The sequence below is a fragment of the Molothrus ater genome, chromosome 2 (assembly GCF_012460135.2).
Source record: "Molothrus ater isolate BHLD 08-10-18 breed brown headed cowbird chromosome 2, BPBGC_Mater_1.1, whole genome shotgun sequence".
NCBI classification, from domain to species: domain Eukaryota; kingdom Metazoa; phylum Chordata; class Aves; order Passeriformes; family Icteridae; genus Molothrus; species Molothrus ater.
The window spans coordinates 86800752-86827734 of NC_050479.2; the positions used below are offsets into that span (position 1 = coordinate 86800752).

Sequence of the window (26983 nt, forward strand, 5' to 3'; positions counted from 1 at the left end):
AGTGAGGCCTCAGTAAAGGCAGTGGCTGCTTCAGAAGACAAGTGCTGTCACCACAAATGCTGTCCCTCCTCCTCTTTTCCCCACCTGTTATTGCTAAGCATGGTGTCCTATGGCAGGTACAGGACATCCCTCTGGCCTGTTTGGCTCATCTGTCCTGGCTGTGGCCCCTCACAGTCCCTCCTGGCTTTTGGCTGGGAGGTGGGGGAGGTAGAAAGCCCCGACACTCTGCAAGCACCCTTCAGCAAGAGCCAAAACGCTGGTGAGTTATGAGCGCTGTTCTAGCCTCTGTTGCAGAGCGTAGCAGGCTACTGTGGAGAGAACTGACTTCATAAACTCATGCCAGACCGACCCAGTGCCAACATTAATGGAAAACATTATTTACAGTTATCAAATAATTGCTTTCCAGCATTGTTTTTCTTGAAGGGAGCAGCCCACCTGAGTGCTTTGTTTTTTCTTCAGAGGACAAAAGAACAAAAGAACTTCCTTCTCCCTAATAAAAAACTCCATTAGCTTCCACACAGGTGTGAAAACTGGAAACCTGGGGGACTAAGAAATTCCCATAGACCCAGTGATTGCCTAATTCTAAGCTGAAATGAATCAAACTTCAACAACACTGTCAAGTGCTCAATTGCTAAGGTAGAAGTAATTAAGACCTTTTAGATCTCTTTCTGTTTCTAGCTTCTCTGTTTTTCCATTTCGTCAATTTTCAAAACACCTATGAAGCAAGGGAAAAGAGAGGTCAATGTATTATTTTAGTCAGAATCTGGTGACAAATATACAGAAAATTGGTCTACTTCACCCAGATTGTAAATCCAGTCGGTAAATTCCAAGAACAATGGGGAAAACCCTCAAATGTTAATCTGGTATGACAGACTTGGGTTTAGGTCACTTTGTGCTTTTCAGTACTGTGACAAGTCTCAGTGTAAAACCCAAAGCCCCTTTCCTTGAAAACAAGACCACTGGAGGTATTTTGTGCAGACATTCAGAGAAGTGCAGTGAAATGTTGCAGTCTGGAGACGGTGGGTTGATTTTGGTTGCAGTAGTGTTAGGGGAGGTTCTTGCAAGGAGTAGGATAGACTGGGATCTCCACCCCTTGCTGCAGTTATAAAGGCACGAACATCAAAGGAAGGAGCCAGGGAGGAGTTGAACAGCAAACTCCTTTCCTCTGGAGCACTGGGTGAGGAATGCTGCAGAGCTGTTAAACTAGTAGGCAAGGTTCTGTTTCATGGGAAGACAAGTTATCTCTTTCTTCTGTCTCCCAGTGAGAAAAATGTGGCTGAAGTTTCTTTTGGCTATTCTTCACTGGCATGCAGCAGCTGCAAAGGAACCTGAGCCGTAAGAACTACCCTCTTACTACTACTAGTGTTTGTGAAAAGGCTTTAAAGACAGTGCTAGTCAGTGTTAGTGATTTTTCTCTGAAACTTAAATACTGCCAGGGCTCATCTTTTATATCCGGACAGCTAAAGCAGAATGGGGATGGCAAGTGAATCATTCTCATTTAATATGATCAGACCTTCCACCAATTGCAGAACATCCATCGGAGTTGATGTGTGCCCAGAAAAGGCAATAGCAGTAGTGACAGCAGGGTGCTTTGCTAAAACCAGGTGGGCCCAGAGCTCAGGTAAAGAGCAAAAGGGCAAGAGCTGGGGGCAATAGCAGGACTGGGCTGGTTCAGAGCTGCAGGACAGAGTGAGGAGCACTGGCAGTGCGTCCTATTTAATCTAAAGTAATTGGTGGGTACTTAATAAAAACGGTGTTATGCGTTTGCTTTATCCTGTTGAGGCTGTTTCTCCTTTACATATGAATGTGATCACTTTGATGTTGGAATTTCACAGGCAGTATGTCCTGATGGTGCCTGCTGTCCTCCAAAATGACTCTCCAGGTCAGGGTTGCCTGCAGTTCCATAACCTCAACGAGACAGTATCCGTCAGAGTAATCCTAGAATATAGCTCTGTTAATACCACTATTTTTAAGAAAACCATGACAGCAAGCAGTGGTCTACAATGCTTCAAGTTCAAGGTAAGTTAATTTTAATTTATGTCCCCATGGGAAAAAAATGTAAACCAGAACAAGAAAATTCAAGCAGAGAGCACAGAAAGGAACAAAGAGGGAAAGAAATAAGACTTGTTAAAGGAAAAAGGAAGCATAGGAGAGTAACATAGTGACAGAAAAGGAAGCATTTTTTGTAGACATAAATAAGAGGAAAAAGCTCAAGAAAGGTGATGAAGTTTGTTGAAGTGAGATTGTGTCTCATGGTAGGAGCCCAGGCCACAGATATTGCTGTTCAACAGGTTCTGGAGCAAATTACTTCAAGACTAACAACCTCCCCATGTTTCTTCTTTCTTCACAGATTCCTCCTGCCCACTCTGCACCCCTGGCTTTCATTTCCTTCTCTGCCAAGGGCAGCACCGTCAGCCTAGAGGAGAGGCGGTCAGTGATGATCTGGAACACGGACAGCATCGTCTTCGTGCAGACAGACAAACCCATCTACAAACCAGGACAGACTGGTGAATGTCCACTCTGTATATAACATGGGCCTTAGGAGGCAATTTCTTCAGACAGAATTTCTCTGCCTGGTGTTTTCCAGGCTGAGCTACATTCTAGGCAATTTCTTCAGAGTTCCTGTTAAAACTATTACAGTTATTTGCTGTGGAGCTTAGGGAGTCATCTTCAGGATGTCAGGAGACTGTCATCCCATCATCTCTATTATTTCATTTGTCTCTTCCTCCCCTGTGACAGAAGCTATCACTGCTGCTCTTTCATTACTGATGACAGGCCAGGATAGTGGGTAGAGGTGATTAGATCGATACCTGGCATAAAACAATGCTTCCCTCTGTGGTGCTGGTCAGCATCAAAATAGCCTAAACAACAAGAGTGAAATCTGTTACTTTAAAATTAACTATAAGTTGTTGAAAACAAAATCATGCTAGTTACCTTCTGGCCTCTGATGTGTTTGGACTCTAGATTTTCATTAGAGCTTTATTTTCTTGCAGAGTTGCATTCCTGCACTTATCCTATCCCCCTATCCATGCTTCATACATGGTCATTAAGCAGAGCTGCATTTTTCTGGATCCATTCCTCAATTAATTTCTAGGCTTTCAGGTTTCTAGCACACACGATAGGAAACCAGTGAAGAAGATTTCTTCCCAGAGATTAGTCACATAATGCAGCCATTAGACTAGATTAGTTTTGGTTTAATTCAGATCAGTTCTATCTACATAGATACATAGATACATAGAATGAAGAAAAGCTTACCAGTTGGAATTTCATGCCACAAAGGTGTGCAATATGGGTTCTTTATTGGTCAAATGGCTTGGTTTTGAGCTGGAGTAAGCAGCAGACAAAAACAAATTATGAAAAGGTAATACAGTTCTTATTTGTTCTGTCATTCCTTTCTGTGAGGTTAAACTTTCATGAAAGTAAACTTTTCATTAACTAACATTAAAGGAAACTTTTATGAAAGAGTACAAGAACTTGATGCTAGGGAAAATACCTTTAATCAAAGTCTGTGTAGGGCTCTTCTACCTTCAGATGCATTTTATTATGTGCATCCTGTGCAAGCAGGACTGTTGGAAGATCTGTGAAACTGGGAGTACTAATGAAAGCAAAACATCATGCTCAGCCAAACAAACTGTGGTCAATGCTAACACTCTTGCTTTTCTTGCTTTTCCAGTGAGATTTCGTGTTGTTGCCCTGGATTTAAATTTTAAACCTGTTCAGGAGAAGGTGAGTGACCAGTAATACTCCCCTGTATTTAAAATTGCTGGGAGACTACTTCTCAAATTTTAGATAGAGGATTGCTGTGGATAAAATGGGATGTTGCAGAGACTAAATGCCAAAGAATTAACCTGATTTCCTAAGCACATGCTGTAATCCAGACTTTCATTAGAGTCACAGGGAAGAAGGCAAGTGTGCAGCAGTTTGAATTCCTGACACAACACCTTCTGTTATCGCTGGGAAAGAGGTCAAACCCCCCTCCACTTCGTTACCACAGACATTATCTTAGCTCTGACCAGAAAGGCCATGGTTCAGTCTCCTGCTCTTACAGTTCAGCAAACGTTGCTTGCAGGCATCAGTAAATCATCCACCTGGCACTTTGCCTATTTTAGAAATGGGGGAAATGAAAGAGAAATTGCAGCCACAATTATTTATCTCCTCAGAGGTATTATTTCCACTGCCAGCAGTCCCTCTTCATGCTCACAGATATGAGGAAATTAATGGAAGGGTCTTCACTGGCCTCCTTTCCTGCACTTGTAATGCAGGAGACAGCACAGTGGTAGCAAAAGAGCTGGTGCTAATAAGAAGCCCAAATCATGGTTTTTGTAACTCTGCTCACTCATACACTCTGAGATTGCACTAAAACCAGGGTGATCAGAAACTGTCCTACCATTCTCATTTCATCTCTCTCCTTTATGCAAGCTTCTTATTGAAGTAAAATTGCTGTTAAACTGATTAAAATAAGACACGAGGACCTCTGATGAATGGTATGATACTGAATATTGGTTATATGCTTCTCACAATCCTGAGGAAAAACAATTCGTGTTTGATCAGCCACCTAATATCTTCTTCCATTCTGTTTTTTCCTCTTTCAGTACCCCTTGATTGCAATTCAGGTAAGAAATTTTTGCCTTTGTACTGCATTACTCCAGGCACATGTCCTTATATGAATGTCCTATATTGAATGTGTCCATACACAGACAAATCTCACTGCTCAGTACAACAGCAGAAATTAACAGAAACTCCTTAACACAAAACAAGGTTGCTCTGTGAGCTTGACATGGAAAGCACACCTATAATCATTACAGCAGTCAAAATCTGTAGTGTTCTTATGTCTGCCCTTGATTCTTCTCCCCTTCCCCCAGTTTGCTCAACCTATTTTGGAGTATATATTTTTGAAACTCTAGTGCTGCTAAAACCTATGAACAAATACAGGTTGTGAATACAACTACTATGTCAGGGCATTTTCTGGGGATTTTTAAAAGAATTGCAGTTCATGTCTAGACAGCATACTTACAAGTTTTCGTGTTACACTGTGAAGTCAGGGGACTTTATTTTCTTTGCAGTGAGAACATATATCTTTTGAGCTCTCCACATGTTTTTTTTTTCCAGCCATGGCTGTAAAGAGCCAAGGAAATGGTGTGAATGAGTTTTCTTTAATCTAGCTAGCATAACATATACTGAGAGGAAAATGCCACCCCAGTGAATGCAGAAGAAAGGTTTCCTTCCTTCTTCTGGCAGCTGAAAAAAAAAGCTGGGGTTGCTAAAGGCCAAGATTTGTGTGGGATAAACTTGGTTGAAGGGAAAGCACAAAGAAGATTTTCTTTCTCTCCCCTCTTGACACAAATCTAGAGCAACGTATACTAAAGAGCAGGAAAGAGCAGTATTGTGCAACCTTCCCTGATGAGTGAGACTAGTAAGTAGGCTGGCAGAGAATGCCTAAATTGGGAACAATAGATGAGAATCTAACAACATTAATAATAACATGAATAATCAGAGTACAAAGGCGCAATTTAACTTGATGCATGTGCATTAAGCAGCTTCTCCAGTGCATTAAAGCAACCTGCTCTGTTTTCTTCTTTGTTGCTGGTTTTGTGTGTTAGTAGCAAAAGATTTCCAAGGCAAAAAACCTCTGAGTCTGTATTCGTTTTTTCTTCAGGATCCAAGGGGCAACAGGATCTTGCAGTGGCAAAATGTGAAGTCGGAGATGAACATTATTCAGCTAGAATTCCCACTCACTGAAGAGCCTATCCTGGGGAACTACAAAATTATTGTAGCAAAGAAGTCAGGAGATAGAACAAATCACTCATTCCATGTGGAGGAATATGGTAAATGCCACCCTTTTTTTTAATTCAGTAGGAAACATTATCAGAGATGAGCCCATATCAAGCAACCTTCTTGCCTGCAAAAACATCAAACAGCTTCCTGACAAATGCAGCTTCAATTAATTGTCATTAAGAACTGGGGAGATTAAAAAAGAAAGAGAACAGTAAAAAACCCCAAGAAAAATTTACAATTTTTCACACATAGCCAGCAAAATAATCTGCACAAGAAATCAGCACATTGATTGCAAATTTCAGTGAGACAAACTAAATTTTTTCCAGTTACGTCCATGAACTTTCTTTGCCAAAACTCTGCAAGACATCTAGACATCACAGGATTCATTTCAGAAGTCCTGTCTTCTCTTCAAATTGTTGCAGAAATGCTTCAGTAAGCCTTTGCAGATCAGGCCAGTTCTTAATCATTTTGCCACCTGAGTTCTGAGATCCCATTCCTTCTATTACTAACAATAAGACATATCCTTTTTGCTTTCATCTTATGAGGGTCTGCAAATTTACAATATGCCAGTGTCGGGTTTTTTACTTTTGCTCTCTGTCCTAGTGTTGCCAAAGTTTGATGTCACAGTCACGGCACCAGAAAGCCTCACAGTCCTGGATTCAGAATTCACAGTGAAAGTCTGTGGGTTGTAAGTACCAAGTGCAGAGTTGTTAGGAAATATGCTGAAGTGGAAGAAATTCCCAAAGACTGGGTAACAAGCCAGGGCTTAGAGAAGAAGCAAAAATATGTAGAGTCCCAGAAGAGGTTGGTGAGGATTGACTTGGTCTTTGGAGCTTTCATTTATTTGTGTGCTCATGTCATTTTATTGTATAAGTATTTGGTTCCACATGGTGTTGTACCAAGTAGGTAAATCTTTTGAGAGGCTCCCTGGTAAAGCAGGATGTGTCCACTCTCAACAACCCACTTCAGAGGGACACCTTCATAAAGCAGAGCAGCATTAAATTCTAGCTGGGATGTTATGGTTCCAGCTGTCTAACTCCCCCTCCAAGCCTGGTTCTTCAGAAGGACCTTGCTTCCACCAACACCAAGATCTTGTAATTTGGAATCCAGAGTTGAAATCCCAATCCTCTAGCAGATATGAGGAGTTTTGCTTTGATTTCAGTGAGCCTGGAACTCCAGATTGGAGACAACAGTCTTAATTTGGTCAGTAGCCACATCTGTTCATTATGTTTATAAAGGTATTTGTTTTTGCATTCAAAGAGTAGCTTTGTTTCATAAGTTTAGGTGTGAAAAAGAACTAATTTTGATTTCTGAGTTGTATTTTCTATTTTTTTAAAGCAGGACAGTTAGGATAAACCTGTGAAACTATTCCATGCTCTGGCTTCCCAGCTCACTGCTGTCCTGAATCTATTCCTGCACACATTAGCTTAAGATTGTTTTTCAAGCATTAGCTCATAGACCTCATCAGATCATATTTCCTCTTCCCCTAGGTATACCTATGGCCAGCCTATTGAAGGGAAAGTCAAGCTCAGTGTGTGCAGGGATTTTGATTCATACGGGAGGTGCAAGAAAAGCCCAGTTTGTCAATCATTTACCAAAAATGTATGATACATAATTATTATTCCTCTTCATGCTTGTCCTCTCTTCTGTGTTCTTGTTTCTCTCCCTTTGCTCATCACACTTAGCTTTCTCTCTTTGATGTTTCTCTTCACCCTACTCATCTCTTTGCTTGTGTGACTAGCTAGGAGCTCGGGGCACCTCATTTCTCTTCTTGGCCTCCTGCAGACATGAAGGATTGACATGCTTCTTCTTCATGACTCAGTTTCCCATAAACATGTATAAATCATGTTACAAGTACTGGGAAAAGGCTTCACTCACTAAAGAAGGATCCTGTATGTTGTCAACACCCTTTTCAAGCTCTGATCCTTGACAACAGGATTTGTTTTCTTCCCTGTCCAGCTGGAGACAGATGGTTGCCTCTCCCACGTCTTCAGCTCCAACATCTTTGAGTTACATCGCACTGGTTACATGAGGAACCTTGACGTGAAAGCCACTGTGACAGAGAAAGGAACAGGTAATCCCTTCCTGGCAGGCAGAAACAGCAAAAGTGGTGTGGTCAAGAAGGAGAGTAGGAGATAGCCTCTGCTTGCTGAGTACAAGAATGTCTCCCTGAGGAAGATCATTTTTACAAGCACAGTGACCATCTGCAGGCAAACTCTGCTGATGCTCTGTGCAGGACAAAGTGTATCTTCTCCTGACTCTGGGCACATCTTCCAGGCCTGCAATTTACAGCTGCTCAGGTTATTTCCATAACTCGGGTGATGAGCACCATACAGTTTGAGAACATGGATCGCCACTTCAGAAGAGGAATTCCTTACTTTGGACAGGTAAGCAAGAGCTTGGAGGGCTTGTGTTGAAGATGATTGACAGGCAATCACATAACAGCAATGATGGCAACATCTAGGGGACTGTTTGGGGTGGGGGTGTTCTCCCCAGTCCTTTTCCTTACATACAATGCCCTACTGATAATTCTGAATGCTGAAGACTATTAGTTTATTCTGAGCTTGATTCTGCCAGAAACACTTGAAATCAGAACAATTCATTATCTAGCATTTCTCTAACTTGCATTTTAAGCTTGCTATAAATCACTGCCTCTCCCTTCAGAACTGACCATCACATGTCAGCCAGACGTGAATAGAAACACTGGTGGATGAGGGAATAAAGAGGGAAAGGAATTTAGAGCACACAAAAAATCAAGGAAATAACAAGACATTCTGTCTCAGAAAGGTTTTTCATTATTTTGTTTCATTACAATACCCACATAACTCTGTCAGTTGTTTAAAGGGTAGGGATAAATCTCTCTCCTTTGGTTCATTTTTTGCCAATGAGGAAAAAATAAGGGGGACCAGTAACACTGAAAGGAGACGAGATTATCTTTCAAGGGTGGGGTTTTTTCCCCTCTGTAAAGTCTGTATAATTTTCTTATTTGATTCGCATTCCCACTCTGTTCTTTTTCTTTAAAAAAATCAAAATTAATGCTCATTTCTAGCAACATAGAATTTACTTAATATGATCTGTTATTTGTTTAACACATAAACAGCAGAGACAGTGTAGACAAAATCAGAAAAATGTTGAAAGTAAAGATGTGGAGAAAAGGTTTTCAGCCACTGCAAATAGCAGCAGCAGACTCTCAAGACTAAGGAAGGAAAAAAGGAGGGGAGAAATTAAAATATATTTTTAAACTGGAAATGTATAGTCAGAAGGGACTGATCAGGAAAGAGATGATTCGTTAAAGTTCTTGCTCCAGAAGAGAATATTATCAATGGTGTGGCACATGCTGAGGAAGCTCCTGCTCCAAACCTCATAAGGTAGCTCAGATAGTTGCCAGAAAGCAAAGACAGAAATTTCAGTCATCAAGTATTGCTTTGAAGGAGGATGAAAAAGTAATTCTGCTGTTTGGAGAGCAAAGGAGTGCAAAATATCAGTATCTACACACAGAAAAACATTCAACATGTTTCACATTCCCTTTTACAGATCAAGCTGGTTGACAAAGACAACTCTCCAATTTCCAATGAGGTCATTCAGCTATTTGTCAATAACAGGAATACAGACAACTTCACCACGGATCATAATGGTGTTGCTGAGTTCAGCATTGACACATCCGAAATGCTCGATCCCGAGATCAGTCTGAAAGTAAGTACAAAACAAGGCTGAATAGAGACAAAGAGAGAGATGGCTGCTCTCAAACTGAACCCAAAAAAAGATGCAATTAGGTTTTAATTCTGGTAATAAAAATATGCTTTCTTCATCTTTCTTCATTGTGTAGAGCTCTCAAAAACTACTATAAGAGGAGTGAGGAAAACATTTGAGTTGTTGCAATGCAATGGCTTGAATGCAATGGCTTGAATGCAATGGCTTGCTTCAAGGCTGCTCTTTCCTTACCAGTTTTGATTTAGATGCAGTTCTTATCTGTGCACATTACATGAACTAATAATTGTGATGTCAGAATGTGATGACGACTTCCCTAGTGATATGTGTCTGTTTTCCTTTTCTTCCCCACTCCGTCTCCTGTTCAGGCAGTTTATAAAACCAGCGACCACTGCCACTATGAAGGCTGGATAGAGCCTTACTACCCAGAAGCATCTCTCTCCGTCCAGCGCTTCTACTCTTGGACTGGCAGCTTTGTGAGGATTGAACCCGTGTGGAAAGATCTGAAATGTGGGCAGAAGAGGATGATCACTGTGCACTATGTCTTAAACACAGAAGGATACAAGAGAATCAACACCATGAACTTCTACTATGTGGTGAGTATGAGGTTGTGGGTTGGTTTGCTGAAAGGGCTTTACTGGGCAGCTCTCTGGCAATCCATCCACAGGAAATTACAGCAGTGAGTCATCTTCATGGTATTCTCTGTCCCCCTTTTCCCTTCCTTTTGCTTCTGCTTTGTGACCAGCAACAAGGTCCCCAGCAGCAGCAGTGGGAATATTCAGTATGCCCTAAGGCTTATGTTTAAGCATTTGACATCATCTCATTGTAGATTGTCCTGTCCATGCATAATGAACCTGATTGCTGCTTTCTCCCTCCAACTTCTGCCAACCCATACATGTCTTGATATTCTCTGCACAGGGCATGGCAAAAGGCAAGATTGTCCTTACAGGGGAAATTAAAGTTAATATCCAAGCTGGTAAGTTAAGTTGCTAATCCATGTTTTTGCATTAAAACAAACAAAGGAACAACCAAACACCTAGATGGTTGAATATAGCAGCAACAGGAAGGGCTGTATCTCTCTCCACCCATGCTTGTGTGCATGACAGTAGCACTGCCACTAAGATCACTATAAAGTCAGGTTTAGTCCAGCAATTACTGAATTTTATATTAGTCAAATAGTGTTCTCTAAAGATCTTCCCAAAGGGTGACATGAGGAATGTAGAGTGTCTGCTTTAGGGTCCTATCTGAATATGGCCACATGTTCAAATCTGCAATAAATCTGAGACCACCTGGAATAAATCCAGGCCCGTCACCTCCTGGAATTTTGTTCAGTTTATCACATTCAGATTGCTCCACTGACTGGTAAAATTACAGACCTGTTGAGTTTGGCTACTATTAGAGTAAATCTTTGATATTCCTTCCTTATTGATGCCTTTATTTCTTCTGACAGGCCAGAATGGCACATTCACCATTCCCCTTGTGGTCAGTGAGAAAATGGCTCCAGCCCTTCGGTTGCTGGTGTACACCTTACACCCTGACAAGGAGCTGGTGGCAGACAGTGTTCAATTGCCAGTTGAGAAGTGTTTCAAACACAAGGTGAGAGGCACTAAGATATAGCAAGCCTTACCTGCTGTCAGATAAATACAAATTCTTTGTGTATACATTCATAAGAGATTTCCAGTTTTGTTTCTTGTTTCCTTCCCCTTCTCTCTACATTACACACTTTATTTCTCTCTTTTCTCTTTGGCCTTATATCTTTCCTCTACCACTACCTCCTGGCTTTATTGTCAGAAGACATACCTTCCTTTAACATTAAAAACTTTTCAGGAGACCCACATAAATCCCAAATTATTCTTGCCTTGCCTAAACTCTACTAGTTTTCGATTCCATTTTTAGACTTTCTATTCTTCAACATATTGAACACTCTTTAGACTTATCCCACTTCATCATTCAATCTAATTTTTTACTCTTTTTTGTTGAAAAATACAATTTAGGTGTAGCAGAACTAAATACACACAGAAAAGAAAGCCAAAATAGTAATCTGGGGTTTAAGTATTTCTTCCTCTTTTTTTTTATGGTACATTTTCATTCATCATTATAAACTCAAATTTCACCAGTAATATTTTTCTAATCTTTAGCTCCTAAAAGCTAAAATGCATGAAACTGTAGAACAGGACAAACCAAGTCAAATGAAACAAAATGTTTCTAGTTGCCCCTGCTATTTTTTTCCTCTTATCTAAAACAAATGTGAAACAGATTTTGTTCCAAATAGATTCAAAATCTGTTTTATACATTTGCTAACAGGGGCCATTGACCTAGGAAAAATATGATTTGCTCACTGTAGGAATTAGTGTATGTAGTCAAGTCATAATAAGGTTCCATTTGATTTGATAATGACAGCAAAAGAATCACACTTTGTTTTCAATCACTTGAGGTAGGCTTCATTTAAACTACCACAAGAATCTAAATATGCTTATTGCCTAAGTCACTGTTATAGCAGAGGCCTGGCCAACAGCTGCAGTGGAGACCAGACATTCTCCTCCAGGAAGATCTTCTGTGCTTTAACAGAAAAGCCTTCCACTGTTCTTCTTGCCATCCACTCACACACACAGTCAGAGCAGCCCCAGCAGCATGGGTCAGCTATGCCAACATCTGTTTGATGAATTTCAGGTCCACTTGGAATTCTCTGAAAAGCTGCTGCACCCAGCTTCCAATGTCAGTTTGGTCATTGAAGCTGCTGCCAATTCCTTCTGTGCTGTGAGGGCAGTGGATCAGAGTGTGCTGCTCCTGAAGCCAGAGACAGAGCTGTCCATGGAAATGGTGAGCTGCCAAATGCCTTGTCTCTTCACATTGCTTCTTCCTCCTCCATTACAGTGTCTCTCCCCTTGACATCATTAGACTAAGTTAGAGTTTTACAGCTTCTGGCATGTCCTGGTCATAAGCCATCTTTAGCAGGCAATAAACAGATTTTGTTTCCTGTGGACTGTAAGTCCTCCTTCATCTGGGATTTAGTTTAACCTGTGACTGGTCTCTGGCAGCACAACCCTCCAGCATATCTGCCACTACTCCCAGTTTTGTGCCATCAGCAAACTTGCTGAGGGTAGACCCTTGCTGCAACATCCAGATCATCAAGGAAGATGTTGAGCAAGATTAGACCCAGTACTGGAGTACCCCGTGGTACATCACTGGTGGCTGGCCTCCACCTAGACTTTGTGCCACTATCAGCACCCTCTAATCCCAGCCATTCAGCCATTTCTCAGTCCAGGAAACAGAGCATGGTTTCAAACAGGCTGTCATCTCAGTTTTGGCAATTTGCAGTATTTGATGGTGCAAGTAAGGTTGATGTTTACATACTCACAGTTCCTGTTTCCTTACCCCTCACAGGTATACAGCCTGCATCCCCTACAGGATTTTCAAGGCTACGTCTTCCGTGGGTTCAATCTAGAAGAAGACTCCAAAGAGCCCTGTGTCTCATCTGACCACATCTTTCACAAAGGCTTGTATTACACACCTGTAATGTCTGGATTAGGCCCAGATGTGTATCAATTCCTCAGGGTAAATGTCCTGTACATTACTTAAATGTGCTTTAGTGAGTTTCTGCTTATGTAGTGTTAGATTCTGCAAACAGAATATTTTTATATTAGTAAAATATATCTTTATATTAGTAAAACTCATACATGACAAACTCTCCTCTTAGACCTCTATTCTCAATTGATTCTGGTGCCTGCTGTGATTTTCCAGTGCACACAAAGCTCCCAACAGTCTCTGCATACATGTCTCTGGGCACCTCTGTGCTGGCAACACAGCAATGGGAAAGAGAGAAGAATGGAACAAATCTCAGCTACAATGTGGTTACGGCTAACACTAAAATGTGTTTTTTACAGGATATGGGAATTAAATTTTTTACCAACTCGAAGGTTCGACAGCCAGTTGTGTGCACTGGTGAGACTGTACGACGTCAACCGTACATAGTGAATGCAGGGCACGTGGCTTCTGCACACCATGTCAAATCATCAGGTAACACAGAGGACAGGAAAGAGATTTTACCTTTCTCCTTAAAGGAGGAGGTATTCTTGTTATACACACATGGACAGTACTCATTAACCACTTTGGTTTTGATATTAAATATTGGCCTGGCATTGAATGAGATAGCTAAAGCTAATGGCCAATGCCCAGAAGAGTCTTTCAGGTCTATATGTCTGATTCATCTCCAGTTTTATGCTGGGAATTGTTGGCAATTGGCAGTGTCATGCAAAACTAACACTGTTGGCATTGATTCCCTTCTGACCAGAACTAGCTGGAAAAGACTGTGAGAAAATGTGAACAGTAATCAGAGCTAAGAGTCAAGTGTTCTGAGTTCTAGCCCTAGGTCTCATACTCATGAGAGACCAAAGCACTTCAAGCAATGTTTTCTTTTTCCTTTGACACCAGGTTATACCTAACTGAGGGGTATATTAACAACATTTAATAATATTGGTGTGGCATATGTGTATCTATGAATATTATATATTCTCAGTCAGAAGGTAATGGTAACACACTTATTGTCCTTCATACTGGCCCATGCACATTCAAACCTGTCCTTTCTGGGCAGCTCCATTATATGAACCAGGCTTTGCTAAATTCTCATTATCTCTTAACAGCTGAAGCTGCAAGGGAGGAACAAGAGAGGACACTCATCCTTGAGACTATTCGGGAATTCTTTCCTGAAGCTTGGATTTGGGATATAGTTCCAATTAAGTGAGTACTGCTTCTTTCATATCTTTGCCTTGCTTTAGGAGTTACTAAATATGTTCTCTGATGTCCTGCAATCCCTTGCCAACTCTTCTTCCTTTTTGGCCCAGAAGACCTATTTTTTCAGTCATCAGCTGCTCATCTGCCCTTCTCTTTTCCATGATCTAATTCCAAAGATGTCCTTAAAGACACCCGTTGCCACAATGTGTGTACCATGAGTCATATTCCCTTCCTCAGAAGAAGGACACATCTATTTTAAATACAGATTTGCAGAACAAGAACTCTGAGTTGTCTTTCCAAACTCAAGGATATGATGGGCAGAGGAACATTTAAATGGTTAAAATTTTCTCAAATTTTAGTGATAAATTCCAGGGATTGTATGTGGGATTTCTGCAGACAGAAGAGGGGAAGTTCTGGTTCTCAAAACTTGTTGCATATACTGAGAAGCAAGTTATCTGAAATTTACCCTTTCTAAAGCTTTCATCTTTTCTCTCCATCCCCACCAGCTCTACTGGAAAAGCCAGCATCTCATACACCATCCCTGACACCATCACCAAATGGAAAGCCAGTGCTTTCTGTGTGGAAGGGTTGGCTGGATTTGGCATGTCTGTGCCTGCCACCCTGACAGCCTTGCAGCCTTTCTTTGTTGACTTGACCTTGCCATACTCCATCATACGAGGAGAGGATTTCCTGCTTAGAGCCACTGCCTTCAACTACCTTGACCAGTGCATTAAGGTGTGTACTTCTGCCCACATTCCTAGACCTTATCTCATCTCCAAAGAAGCTGCAGCAAAATGATTGGTGCAGGTGGCTGGATCTGCTCTTGACTGAGGTACTGCTCATTCTAGCTGACCACAAATATCCTGACTGGATTTGTCCTCTCAGAACAAGCACTACAGAGCAAAGGGAGATCTTGTGAGCTGTACTAGGCCAGATCTGTAAAGCAACTGTATCAAGATCCATAGAGAAAGGAAGCAAGTGCTTTGCAGAGTATCATTCACCATCCACAGATATGCAAGCATCAATGGTTTCACTGGGGCCTTCTCCTTGAGAATCAGGTGTGCAGAGGTGCTTAACATCCTGTGTTAACAGTGAGACTCTTGAGAGAAGCAAGAGGGAAAACTGTTCAGGTTACATCTGATGGATGATTAATCAAACATCATCATCATCCAAGGCCTTAATCTGCCCTACACTTAACTCCAGATGTAAGCAGAGAGTGTCTCACCCCCTCTAACAATAAAGCACCATTTGCAATATGGTACAAAACCTTCATCCCATTACACTACTCTTTCTGTTCACAGATTAATGTCTCACTGTCAAATTCCCTTGATTATCAAGCCAAACTCATCTCCCCAGAGGATGATGGATGTGTATGTGCCAAGCAAAGAAAGACCTATGTCTGGAATATTTTCCCCAAAAAAATTGGTAAGTGGTTTGAATCTACTTGATTTCATGTTCCAAGATTGATACTAATTTATATCTTACCTGAAAAAACTTAATCCTTTTCCAACCCAGAGAGCTTGGCCTACCACTGTTCTTCCCAGTTCTCTGGTTTAAAAAGCTTCTCCACAGCTTCAGTGTCTTTATCATTGCCATTTTTAGAGATCAGTTCTCTTCCCATATGTCTCACCTAGAGTGACTGACCATGCATTATGTTGAACTACTTCATCTTATTAATCAGATGAAATGTCTTACTTTTTCCATCGTCCTGCATGGCAGAGGTCCATTTCTTTCCTTTTTTTTGCTGCTATTTAAGGTAATGTGGTGTTCAGCATTACTGCAGAGACCAAGGATGATGAAGCTTGTGGAGATAAAGCTCCCAGGAACATCAGTGTTGCCTACAGGGATACCCAAATCAGAACACTGCTGGTTGAGGTACTACTGGCAGCTCTTACTGTTCGTCCTGCCTTCCTTTTCCCAAGGAAACTAAAACACACTGGAAGTACCAAAAGCAAGGAAAAGTTTTTCAGGTTCTCTAAAGAACTCCTGGTATTGCTCCACCTTCATTTGTCTGGGACAGGGTCTGGCTGTTGAATCTAAGACCAAGTCCACTCCCATCTGATGTCCGCTTCCATGAGGATCAGTGGGTGTTGACATGTCTCCCTCGTGCAGAGGAGAAACTGGAAATGAGGGACTCCATCTGATGTGATCTCCCTTTTAGGAGCAGCTACATCATACATGAACTTGTAAACTGTTGCTCCAATCCACTTGTTTTGTGACGTAGGAGGTTGGGGAAGGGGGTGGCATGTTGACACTGGATTTCTTCTGCATGCTTTTGTCTCATCCACTGCAAGTGTCTTTTCTTTCCATCTCCTCTCAGCCTGAAGGAATCAGAAGGGAAAAGACTCAAAACTCCTTAATTTGTACAGAAGGTAGGCGTCTTATATACTACTGTTGTGAGAAGAACTGAAAGGAACTTTGGAGTCTGCACTCTTTCCTGCAGTGTTTGTTGATGCTTTCCCTTTCCTTTTTCCCAGAGTTGTCCGTATGACAGCTAGTATGAGTGTAATATGAGTGAAAAACATGTTGCCTGCTACCAAATTCTTGTGTGGTCTGGTGCATATCACTGTGTCTTGCCCAGATGTGCTCAGATGCTGCAGAAAGGCTGCTATGAAGCTCTCAAAAGGAGATGACCTTTCTGTGCAAATTGTGTCCTCTGTTTCATTCACTCATGTTGAGTGCTGTCCTCTATTCCATGGATACCTGTATCTTACAGCTTTCCACCTCTGGTGGGAATGGGAGAGGGAATGTAATGTTGCTTTCCACACCATCTCAGTGCTGATGGCAAACAGCTCCTAAGGTTTCCTGACTGGCTTAAAGAGGTAAAAAATCTGCTCTACCAATAGTGTCACTGAATGAATTCCCAAGGGTCACAGATAATACAACCTGTGAGCACCAACCTTACCCTGTTTCACTGGTTTCTATTGAGCAATGACAGTGACCATGCCACTTGATCTTTTTTCACAATTTTGATTTTGCTGTGTCCCCTTCTCTCTTCGTGTTCTTGGTGAATGCTGTGAGTTTCATTTTATTGCTGTCATTTGTGTGCAATTTTGTACTGTGCAATTTGTAACAGGAACATTTCACTGTTATAATTAGCATTCCTCTACAAATGACAAATATTTTTCTCCACAGATGATGTAGTTATTCAAGATATATCTCTAGAACTACCTACAAATGTTTTGGAAGGATCAGCCAGAGCCTCCTTTTCTGTTGTTGGTAAATATATCATTAATAAAACATTTTTAAAAAAAAGAACATATAGAAAATGCAACATAAAAGCTCTTTCAGAATTCAAAATGTGAGCTTCCACTCCTAGTGTGGGAAACTCTTGAGAAAAGACTGATTCTCATCTTGTCCAGCAATGCTCTGCATAAGCAAGATGAAGTTTAAATACCAGTTGCATCACTCTTCACTATTCTGTTTAAATTTAGTGCATTTGAAAGTCTTTCTCTGAAGCAGCAGCACAGTTCTGACTTATGACCTCAGCCAGATTCATACCAGTATGGCGTTTTTCTACACACTCACCTACAAATCAGAGATGCCAGTAGAATCTATTCAGTCTTTTCAGGACATGGATTTGGTTACATGACTCACTAGCCATAAAATCCTTGCTTGGTAATGTTGGTGACTTTTAGAAGCTCTTTCCAGAGATCCCTTGCTGGGTCTGTGCTACCTTTCCTAGAAATAACAACTGAGGTGGTCTGTGATACATCTGCGTTATCAATGTCCCTTTGCAGCATTAGCTGTTAATTTTGCAATAAATGCTTGCAATAAATAGCTCTGGCTATTCCCTTCCATCCTCTGGAAACAGAAGTTTCCTGTAAGTTCCCTTCATTTCCAGCACAAAGTATCTGCTTAAAGTGGCACCAAAACAAGGAGTGCTTCTGGTAAGGGCAATTTAGACTTGTGCAAGGAGAAGCAGGGAAAAGATTCTTTGTTGGCTGCAAAGCAGAACAAAGTTCTGTTTGGAAGCTCCCAACCCCTGCTAGCCTTTTATGACTCTGCCTGTGGAATGGAAATTACTGGTAATTTGAGCGACCACTGATGTTGTGCTGATCCCTCTCTCTCATCTCCTCTTCTCCAGGTGATATCATGGGCACTGCCATGCAGAACCTGCACCAGCTCCTCCAGATGCCCTTTGGCTGTGGGGAGCAGAACATGGCCCTCTTTGCACCCAACATCTACGTCCTGGACTATCTGAACAAGACAGGGCAGCTGAGCAGGGAGGTCAGGTCCAAGGCCACTGGATACTTAGTGAGCGGTGAGAGCTTCGTGGTTCCCTTACAACGTGTGCTGAAATTCCTGTTGAGGGCCAGTGAGCAGAAGCAGCAGCAGCAGCAGCAGCAGCAGCAGCAGCATGCCTACCTGTGCAGGTGGCATCACAGTTGTAGCACAGCCTGGAGACCCAAGGATTTGCCCTGAACAAGACATTTTTTACTTTCCTTTATCTTCTTATCTTATGCCTTTTTGCTGACATTCAGCTGCCATGTTTTTCCTTTGAGTTTTTGTCTTCTAATCCCCTTCTCTTTTCCCACTCAGGCACAGCATGTATCCCGATCCTGTATGCTTAGTTGGAGCATTGAGCTGATAGAACCCTGCCTATTCTCTCAGTGTTTCTGCCAGACAAGATGTTCCTTACTTCCAATTCATAGGATCCCTCAGAGCTCCCCTCCTGCTTGTTAGATATACATTGCCTTTCCATTCCTTCCCAGACAAACATATCAGCAAACAAAATAGGGTTTTGCTTTTACATCCAAGAGCACTTCCTTTTCCATGTTCTTGCAGGCTACCAGAAGCAGCTCTCATACAAACATCCTGATGGGTCCTACAGCATCTTTGGCACCAGAGATAGGGAAGGGAACACCTGGTGAGTGACTGGGAGCAGAATTGGCTCAGAGATGAATTTACATTCAATTATTATGAATTTACATTAGATTATGGTGCAGGTAAGAGGCAGCTCTTCTGTCTAGGACTGGGCATTGGGAAGTACAGAAGGAAATGTCTCTCCATCCTCTGCCAGGCCAGGTGCATGAAAAGTAGTTGATCCCTAAAGACCCAGCTGACTTTCTGATTCACACTCCTGCTGTCTCCAATGAAAGCCATTGCACTGTGGTGCTCTGTAGACAGGACCAGCTACAGAGTGTGCTGGACATCCTCCCCATGTCCCATCTAGCTACCACTCCTTTAACTATTCTCTCTCTGAGGAGAACACAAGGAGAAAGCAAGGCACCAGCAAGCTGGCTGTAACTCTCCATGCTCTTCAGCAGCATGAACGAGAGGGCTGTTCTTCCAGTGCTCATCTCACAGCTTCATCCTTCCCTTGCAGGCTCACTGCCTTTGTGTACAGATCATTTGCACAAGCTGGTCGCTTCATCTACATTGATGACCGTGTCCAGTCTCAAACCCTGCTGTGGCTGTCCAGCAAACAGAAGCTAGATGGATGTTTCCGGAGTGTTGGCACACTCTTCAACAATGCCTTGAAGGTTGCAGAGAATTACTTCTTGGTCAAATTTATATTTTTTATTAAGAATATGTTCTCCTATAACTGCCAAAAACTATATTTCACTCCAAATGCCTGTCTTCTTCCAAGGGCTAATTCTCCACATCTTATAATGAGTATTTTCAGCTCAGTCAGCTTTTGTACACATGCTTTACATGTTATGTGCACCTGAGACAGGATTACAGGAGTGTAAGCTTGAAGGAGTGATTTTTGGGATTTAATAGCAAAGAGCTTCTCTGGATTTGTGAGCTATTCAAGAGCTATGTGACTGCTCTCTTTCCCTGCAGGCTGCCTCCAGAACTGTCCATACTCTCTCAGCTGGGACATGGCAATTGATATTCAAAGGCTCTCATCTGTGGCATTTACAGATTATTCCTCTCTCCATGTTGTTTCCAGGGAGGAGTAGATGACGAGCTGTCGCTTTCTGCCTACACCACCATTGCCATGCTGGAAGCTGGGCACTCCAGTTCGGTAAGGAGACTTATCTGATACTCAGATGGAACTGGTCCCCAGCTGTTGCCTTGGGTCCAGCATCTGCTAAATTGTCTAGGTAGCAAGAGAGAGAAAGAGAGGGAGAGAGCGCCCAGAGTAGGTGACCATGCTCTGTATCTGCACTGGTTGCTGTGATAGAGAAAATCCCTATCTCTACATCTCTTAAACCACCAGTCTTTGAGCAGAAGCTGTACAAACCTCCATGGGATTACATCTTCTATTTGCAAGACACAAAACTTTTAGTGACACCCTTTAGTTTCCAATAAAAAGACTTGACAGATAGAAACCTACACATGACAGGAAGTAACCCACACACCTTGGCTTAGCCTCAAAGACAGCCCAGCCAAGAAAGAAGGTTGTTGCAGGTAAATCTATAAAATCTACAAATGGAACTAAAAGGAATGTTGGAAAAACAAATGTCCATCAGAGCAAAAGCTGATCTGTCCTTTTCAAAATTTGGCAGTACAAAGGCGACTAGAGAGGAGATGTTAGACTTCAATACATGAGTTAGCCTCCACTTTTTCATAGCCTTTCTGGACACATGGAATCAAACTAATTTTTTTGTGGATGTAAACCTAGTACAACATTGCAGAATTAAAGTTACACCAAAGTCAGTGAGGATGGAAACCACTAAGTTAGATTTGTTCAAGACAACAAACTCTTGACTATAGAAATTCAGAGCAGATAATTATCATGGAGGTAAGCAGAAGGAATTATCTGTGAAATCTATAGACCAACCTTGTCAGAATACCATTAAAAGCTACTTGATTTGTTTGATGTTTCCTGCAAAATCCCTCCTTGAATAATTCTGTATTCTCTCTCCTGAAGTCATTATACAAGTTCAAGTCCCACTCTCATTGCTGTGATAGTGACAGGATGAGGAACAAGTTTAAAGAAAATAAATTTTTGAGCAGGTGAAGACTACTGTCCTGAATTAAACCCATGTGCTTTTTTGTTTTTAAGTACCCTGTAATCCGAAATGCCTTTTTTTGTCTGGAAACTGCATCTGAGAAGAATATCAGTGAAGTTTATACCCAGGCACTCATGGCCTATGCTTTCTGCTTAGCTGGCAAGGCAGAAAAATGTGAATCATTCCTTGAAGAGTTACAGAAATCAGCAAAGGAAGTTGGTGAGTTTCAGTCACTTGGGAAATTTGGGAAATGTGAAGATGGAACAGATCTTACTGATGGTCTAACCTTGACAATATTGAGAGAGTGGGCACGTGAGCCAAACCACATGAATGATCTGTGGAGTTAATCTGCAGTGCTTTCATTGATGTGCAGGGAATCCCTCTGAGGAAGAGGCCCAGATACAGTAGAGACTCCAAGGCAGTACAGAGCACAGAGCAGTGACACCTGTAATCAGTTCTGGTTCCTCTCTTTGTTTATTCAGATGGCTCACAGCACTGGGAGCAGGAGGAGAGGTCTCCATCAGACAAATCTCCCTCCTTCCTTGACCATGCCCCTTCAGCTGATGTTGAGATCACCAGTTATGTCTTGTTGGCATTGCTCTACAAACCCAACCGGAATAAAGAGGATCTCACCAAGGCCTCAGGGATTGTGCAGTGGATCATCAGGCAGCAGAATCCCTATGGAGGTTTCTCTTCTACCCAGGTGCCAAAACTACCTTCCACTCCACAGCTAATCCTAGGAACTGGGGCACTGTTTTAGGGTTCCAGCAGGGCTCTGACTACCTAGTCCTGTTTCTCTTTTCTAATTGCTATCTGAGAGAAACCAAACTTTTATATTAGGAGACCAAAATACTTTTCCCCCCTCTTCTTAACTATAGAAAGGTTAAAACCCTACAAGAGTAATTTGACTAGCAGTAAATAGATATTTGTGTAGGGGGTGAGCCTAGAAAACACCAAGTCCCATCTGTCAGATGACCTATCAGTTCTGTGTAGCTCCCCCAGAAAACACAGGCTTCACCACTATGAAAAACTCTAGAAGTGCACTCTGCTTCTCAGATTTTATGTTCTGAGACCCTTGTGTCAGGAGAGAGATTCTCCTACCCTAAAGCATACATGAGAGAATGAAATGGCTCCTTTTGTACAGGAACCCTGGAATTATACACAAATTCAGGAAGAAGCAACTGTGATGGGTATTGCAACAGTGACTTTGATCTCCTCTGCACTGCTCATGCTGTGTAGCCAATTGTCTTTTATTATTTCTTTTTCTTCAGGACACAGTCATTGCCCTTCAAGCACTCGCTGCTTATGGTGAGGCCACCTACAGCTCTGCTTCACAAAACAGAGTCAAGATCACTTCCAAAAAGCCTTTTGAGAAGGTATTTTTTGTCAACAATGACAACAGGCTCCTGGTGCAACAGACTCCCCTTCCAGAGGTCCCTGGGAAATACAGCCTGACAATGAATGGCAGTGGATGTGTATTTATGCAAGTAAATGTCTGCTTTCTTCTTCATTGTGTCTCACATTTTGCATACAAGATAGTCATTGTTTTGATGATTTTCTAGCTGACTCTTCTTTATTTTTCCTAATTGCTTGATTTCCCTAAATCATTTAAACACTCTTTTTCCCATCCCACATCTCTGAGTCCTGGGGAGTTCTGGCATGGAAAGAGTCCTTTCTGATCAACATCTGGTTTCTTTCTGGGAGGTAACTCTGGTTACAAGCACCTCCATTGTTAAAGAGAAGTCTTATGTGTTCATCATTGATATAAGCAAGCATCTTCCACATAAAACCAAGTGTAACATTGCCAGAAAAGTTCACTAAGTCTTTTTGTTTGGAATGCAAAGAAAATCTTTGGCATTCTTGAACAAAATGGTTTTTTCCTCTTCCAGACAGCACTGAGATACAACATTCACCTTCCAGAGGGGTCCTCTGGATTTCTGCTTTCAGTACAGACATCAAATGCTTCCTGCCCACAGGACAGACCAGCAAACTTTGATATTGTCCTTGTAAGCAGGTATGTACCACCAGCAAACCAGCTGCACAGATGACAAGGCACACAGAGAACATTGCTGTGTGTTTTCACTGCAGCTTATGAAGTCAAGAACCACAGGCTGATCAATATGCTGATGGTGTCAGCCTGTTAGACACAGTGTCCCCAAAGACCCTGACAGGGCCCTCTGTTCTTTCAGTTACATGGGGAAACGCAGCAGCTCCAACATGCTCATCATTGATGTGAAGATGCTCTCTGGCTTTGTTCCTGTTAAGTCATCCCTGGATAAGGTAAATGTAGAGGAGCAAGGCTAAATTACCAGAGGCATGGTTAAGAACCATTCAGCCACAGACCCTGTGAGGTGTTTGCATGGCTGCACTGTTCATTCCTGCGTGGAGGGAATGCCCTCCAGGGAGCTTTGAACACAATGACACTCCTATATTTAAAACTAGGAAGGGTTTCAGCTCAAGCCTGAGCAGCTGGCAGCTACAACTGGGCACTGCCCAGGTAGGGAAAGGGTGGGAAACCTCTCAGACTAGCTCTGAAATGCAGATCACACCAGAGTCAGGCAGAATTCCCCAAGTGAATTGCAGTGACTTGTGCATTCAGAAAGAGCTCATACCCCCAGCTAAGTCCATCCTTTTGTCCATCCTTTCAATCTATTCAGCAATATTTGGACTCTAAAAGTCAACTACTAGCCCTTGAAACTTGACTAGGAGAAGAATGAATACCACAGACATGCAGCAGTAGGGTCTGAGGCAGCACTTGTTTTGCAATGTTTTACAAATACATTTACCTCCATTTTCTTGTTTCAAAGCTCATTGACAGTCAAACAGTGATGCAAGTAGAAAACAAGAAAAATCACGTCCTCCTTTATCTGCAAAATGTAAGTTCTGGTCACTGTCTATTTGATTTTCACAAATGATGGAAACAGCATGTAATAGGTATAACCACAATATGGATATACCCTATATGGTGCATTTATCACGTTCTCCTCCTCAACAGTTTTCTACTGTTATCACTAAGCTGCTTACTTCCCAAACTGCATGTAACTTTCCAACCTTCCAAACAGCTTCAAACTGACAACAGTCCTGCCAGCAACTAAAAAATCAAAAATGTTCATAAAAAAACAAGCACATTGAAATTAAACAAAATTCTTTCTTATTTCAGTAAAAAGCAGATAAACACCAGAAAAGTGGTTCCCTTGTGTTTATGCCTCTTTGGTAGGCTTCTTATAAACATCAGTCTTTCCAACAGCACAGGAAACACTGCTTTCATTCTCCTCTGGAAAGATTTTCTTTGCTTCTCTTACACTAGATCATTGCAAAATTTTACTTGTAATCTAATCCCTGAATCAGAATTTACTTAGTAAATAATTTGCTCTGGGCACGGTAGAACTAACAGAAGCCAATACCCCAGTGGTGGACTCTGTAAATTGATTCCCAGTTTCTTGGTGGCACATGATGTCCATGTCTGAAATGGGAGGGATTGGAATACCAGATTTTATCATCCTGATCGTTGGGAGATCCTGGAAAACTAAACTCAGTCCCTTTGGGCAATTTTCCCACCTCTGGCAATAGGATATGCAATAATTACAGAGTCAGGTGATACAAGCAGGACAGAAAATCTACTAACTTTTCAGTTCAGTTTCACGTTGGACTCTCCAAACATGTTTTGATAATGGCTGTCCCATATCTGTGGGTGTGGCATCAGTGGGATTTGGAATATGCAGCCTGTCAGTTACCCCCCTTGTCTGCTCTGGATGGTACTGTACAAATAAAAAGACTGATGTGATCTCTGACCTTCCATCCCAGCTCTCACAGAAGAAAAGGAAAGAAATCACTTTCTCGGTTGAGCAGGACTTTGTAGTGGCCCACCCCAAGCCAGCACCTGTGCAGATCTATGACTACTATGAAACAGGTACAGCTTTGATTTTAACCAGTGTGCAGTGTGGGGACAGGGACAGCAGAAACATGTGCCTTAAGGGACACACAGAACCAGCCCTGCTGCAAAAAGCACTCATCTAGACTCCATCAGCACCTAAATCTATGGCCAGGGGAGAGACTCATTTCACTTTATTCACCTTGATCTCATGCCCAAGGTGATCAATAGACATGACTAGAAAGTTATGAAAATACTTGCACCAGAATAAAGGCTATTTCAAGGATCTCCAGTTTAAGCATGCATAGGTTATGTCCACCTCCAGGGAAAGGCACAAGAAGAGTTCTCCAGGGTAACAAGAATGTTTCTATTCTTCTTCTCCAGAAGAGTATGCTGTTGCTCAATACTCATCACCTTGCAACAAGGTTGTTGCAGGAAAGGACTGTGGATTCAAAAAGGTAAGTGAAAGCCAGAAAATAACAAAACAGGCAGATAAGAAAGTGAACTATAAAGCAGCAAAAGCAGAATGAGTAGAACAGGAACCATTCTCAAATAAATGAAGTCTCCTTAAGGCTTCTCAAAGAGCAGAGACAGTGGCCAGGTCCTGTCCCATGACACCAGTGGAATCCAAGTGGGCACCACGCTGCTCTTCATGGGAAGAGCTTAGCATCTAGAATGAAAGCCAAAGTACAGAATAATGTAAAGACTGGGAAATACCTTCAAAGCTTCCTCAAAAGCACAGATACGTACCAAAGAACCATTTATCTATGGACATCCTCAAAAGTCTTCCCTCTGGAGCCTATGCTTCCCAGACCCAAGCAAGGTTTTCCACATGGACTAACAGAAACTTTTTCTGGGACAGTAAATACATTATCTGAGGAGAACACGAGGTGACACAAATCATGGAGGCAGTGTATTAACTAGTCAGAGGTATGATGCTGCTGGGCTGTAGGGGAGGTCAGGTCTGCATCCTGCTCAGCACAGCAGTTCTGCTGACTGCTGTCTCATGAACAGTTTCTCAGGAGTTCAGGCACAGCTTGCTGCAAGACCTTGGTCCAGCTTTTGTCTGTTTCACACAGTAAGAACTGACTACCCTGTATCTTGAAAAAAATGCCTGTGTTTTGTAACCTGCAACTCTTGGTTCTCACTGAGGTTATTTTCTTTCGGATTTTCACCTGCAGGAGCATCATAAATGTTGAATAAGTGGTCAAGAACCCTATTTTCTTCTGTCATGAAGTCCTGGAAAAAGCCATTGCATCACAGTGGGACTTAGGAATCACAGTGGGACTCCGTGACGTTGATTGAGCTAGTGTCTGACACTCTGTTTCCTTTCACAGCACAGGTCTCCAGCTCCATAGCATAATCATGTATACCTTTCCACCAATAAACCTCCTTTTTACATCGGGCATTGGCTTTTTTTCAGTGCCACAGAACAGGCATTTTGATGATAGTGCACATGCCATGACTGCAGGCTGGGGGAGGATGAGGAGAGGAACACACCTGTCCTGCCTGCAGCACTTTGCCTCGTCCCTCAGCTACAGCTGATAACCCCTGGCCACTCCTGCAATACGCATGGTGTTCAGTCCCCCCACATCCAGAGATGGACACCCACTGCTCATAGCTGCTGGACAGCCCCTCACCTTTCCCCAGGCCTGTGACAGCACTGCCTTTGCCCCTCTGGCATAAGAGTAAGGGTTTAGGTGAAAACATCACAGAGTGACTGCATCATGCTCAGCAGGGGACAGGTGAGGAAAGGGACAGCTTGCAGTCCAGACCTGTGAGTGCCTGGACCCATATCCTCCCTCTCACCCTGCCACGCCCTCCAAGTCTGGCAGAGTTTGTCCAAACCAGGCCACGATGGATCATGGTAGGAGCCACCAGCAGCGACCGTCCCCATTTTCCCGCACCTCTGCTCATCCCCTCCTTCATCACGCTTGGAGCCGTGGTGGTTTCTGCAAACACTAACACACCAGCAGAGCAGCATCGGGAGGGC

General features: G+C 42.3%; 1 protein-coding gene across 1 annotated transcript; it reads left to right on the forward strand.

Annotated features, from left to right (window-relative positions):
* Positions 1-1255: 1255 nt before the first annotated feature.
* LOC118685297 (ovostatin-like) lies at positions 1256-26348 on the forward strand. The gene is made up of 36 exons (XM_036380759.1): positions 1256-1335; positions 1836-2019; positions 2351-2507; positions 3674-3726; positions 4593-4613; positions 5657-5825; positions 6379-6463; positions 7266-7377; positions 7735-7849; positions 8053-8162; positions 9310-9468; positions 9852-10079; positions 10402-10459; positions 10934-11079; positions 12154-12303; positions 12868-13038; positions 13368-13500; positions 14124-14220; positions 14721-14949; positions 15516-15639; positions 15971-16089; positions 16535-16586; positions 17350-17433; positions 18302-18478; positions 19003-19084; positions 19544-19700; positions 20114-20188; positions 21173-21338; positions 21602-21822; positions 22391-22606; positions 23009-23133; positions 23309-23399; positions 23927-23995; positions 24924-25029; positions 25375-25448; positions 26328-26348. The coding sequence occupies exons 1-36, from the start codon at positions 1271-1273 to the stop codon at positions 26346-26348; spliced, it is 4401 nt and encodes a 1466-aa protein (XP_036236652.1). The 5' UTR covers positions 1256-1270.
* Positions 26349-26983: the final 635 nt, after the last annotated feature.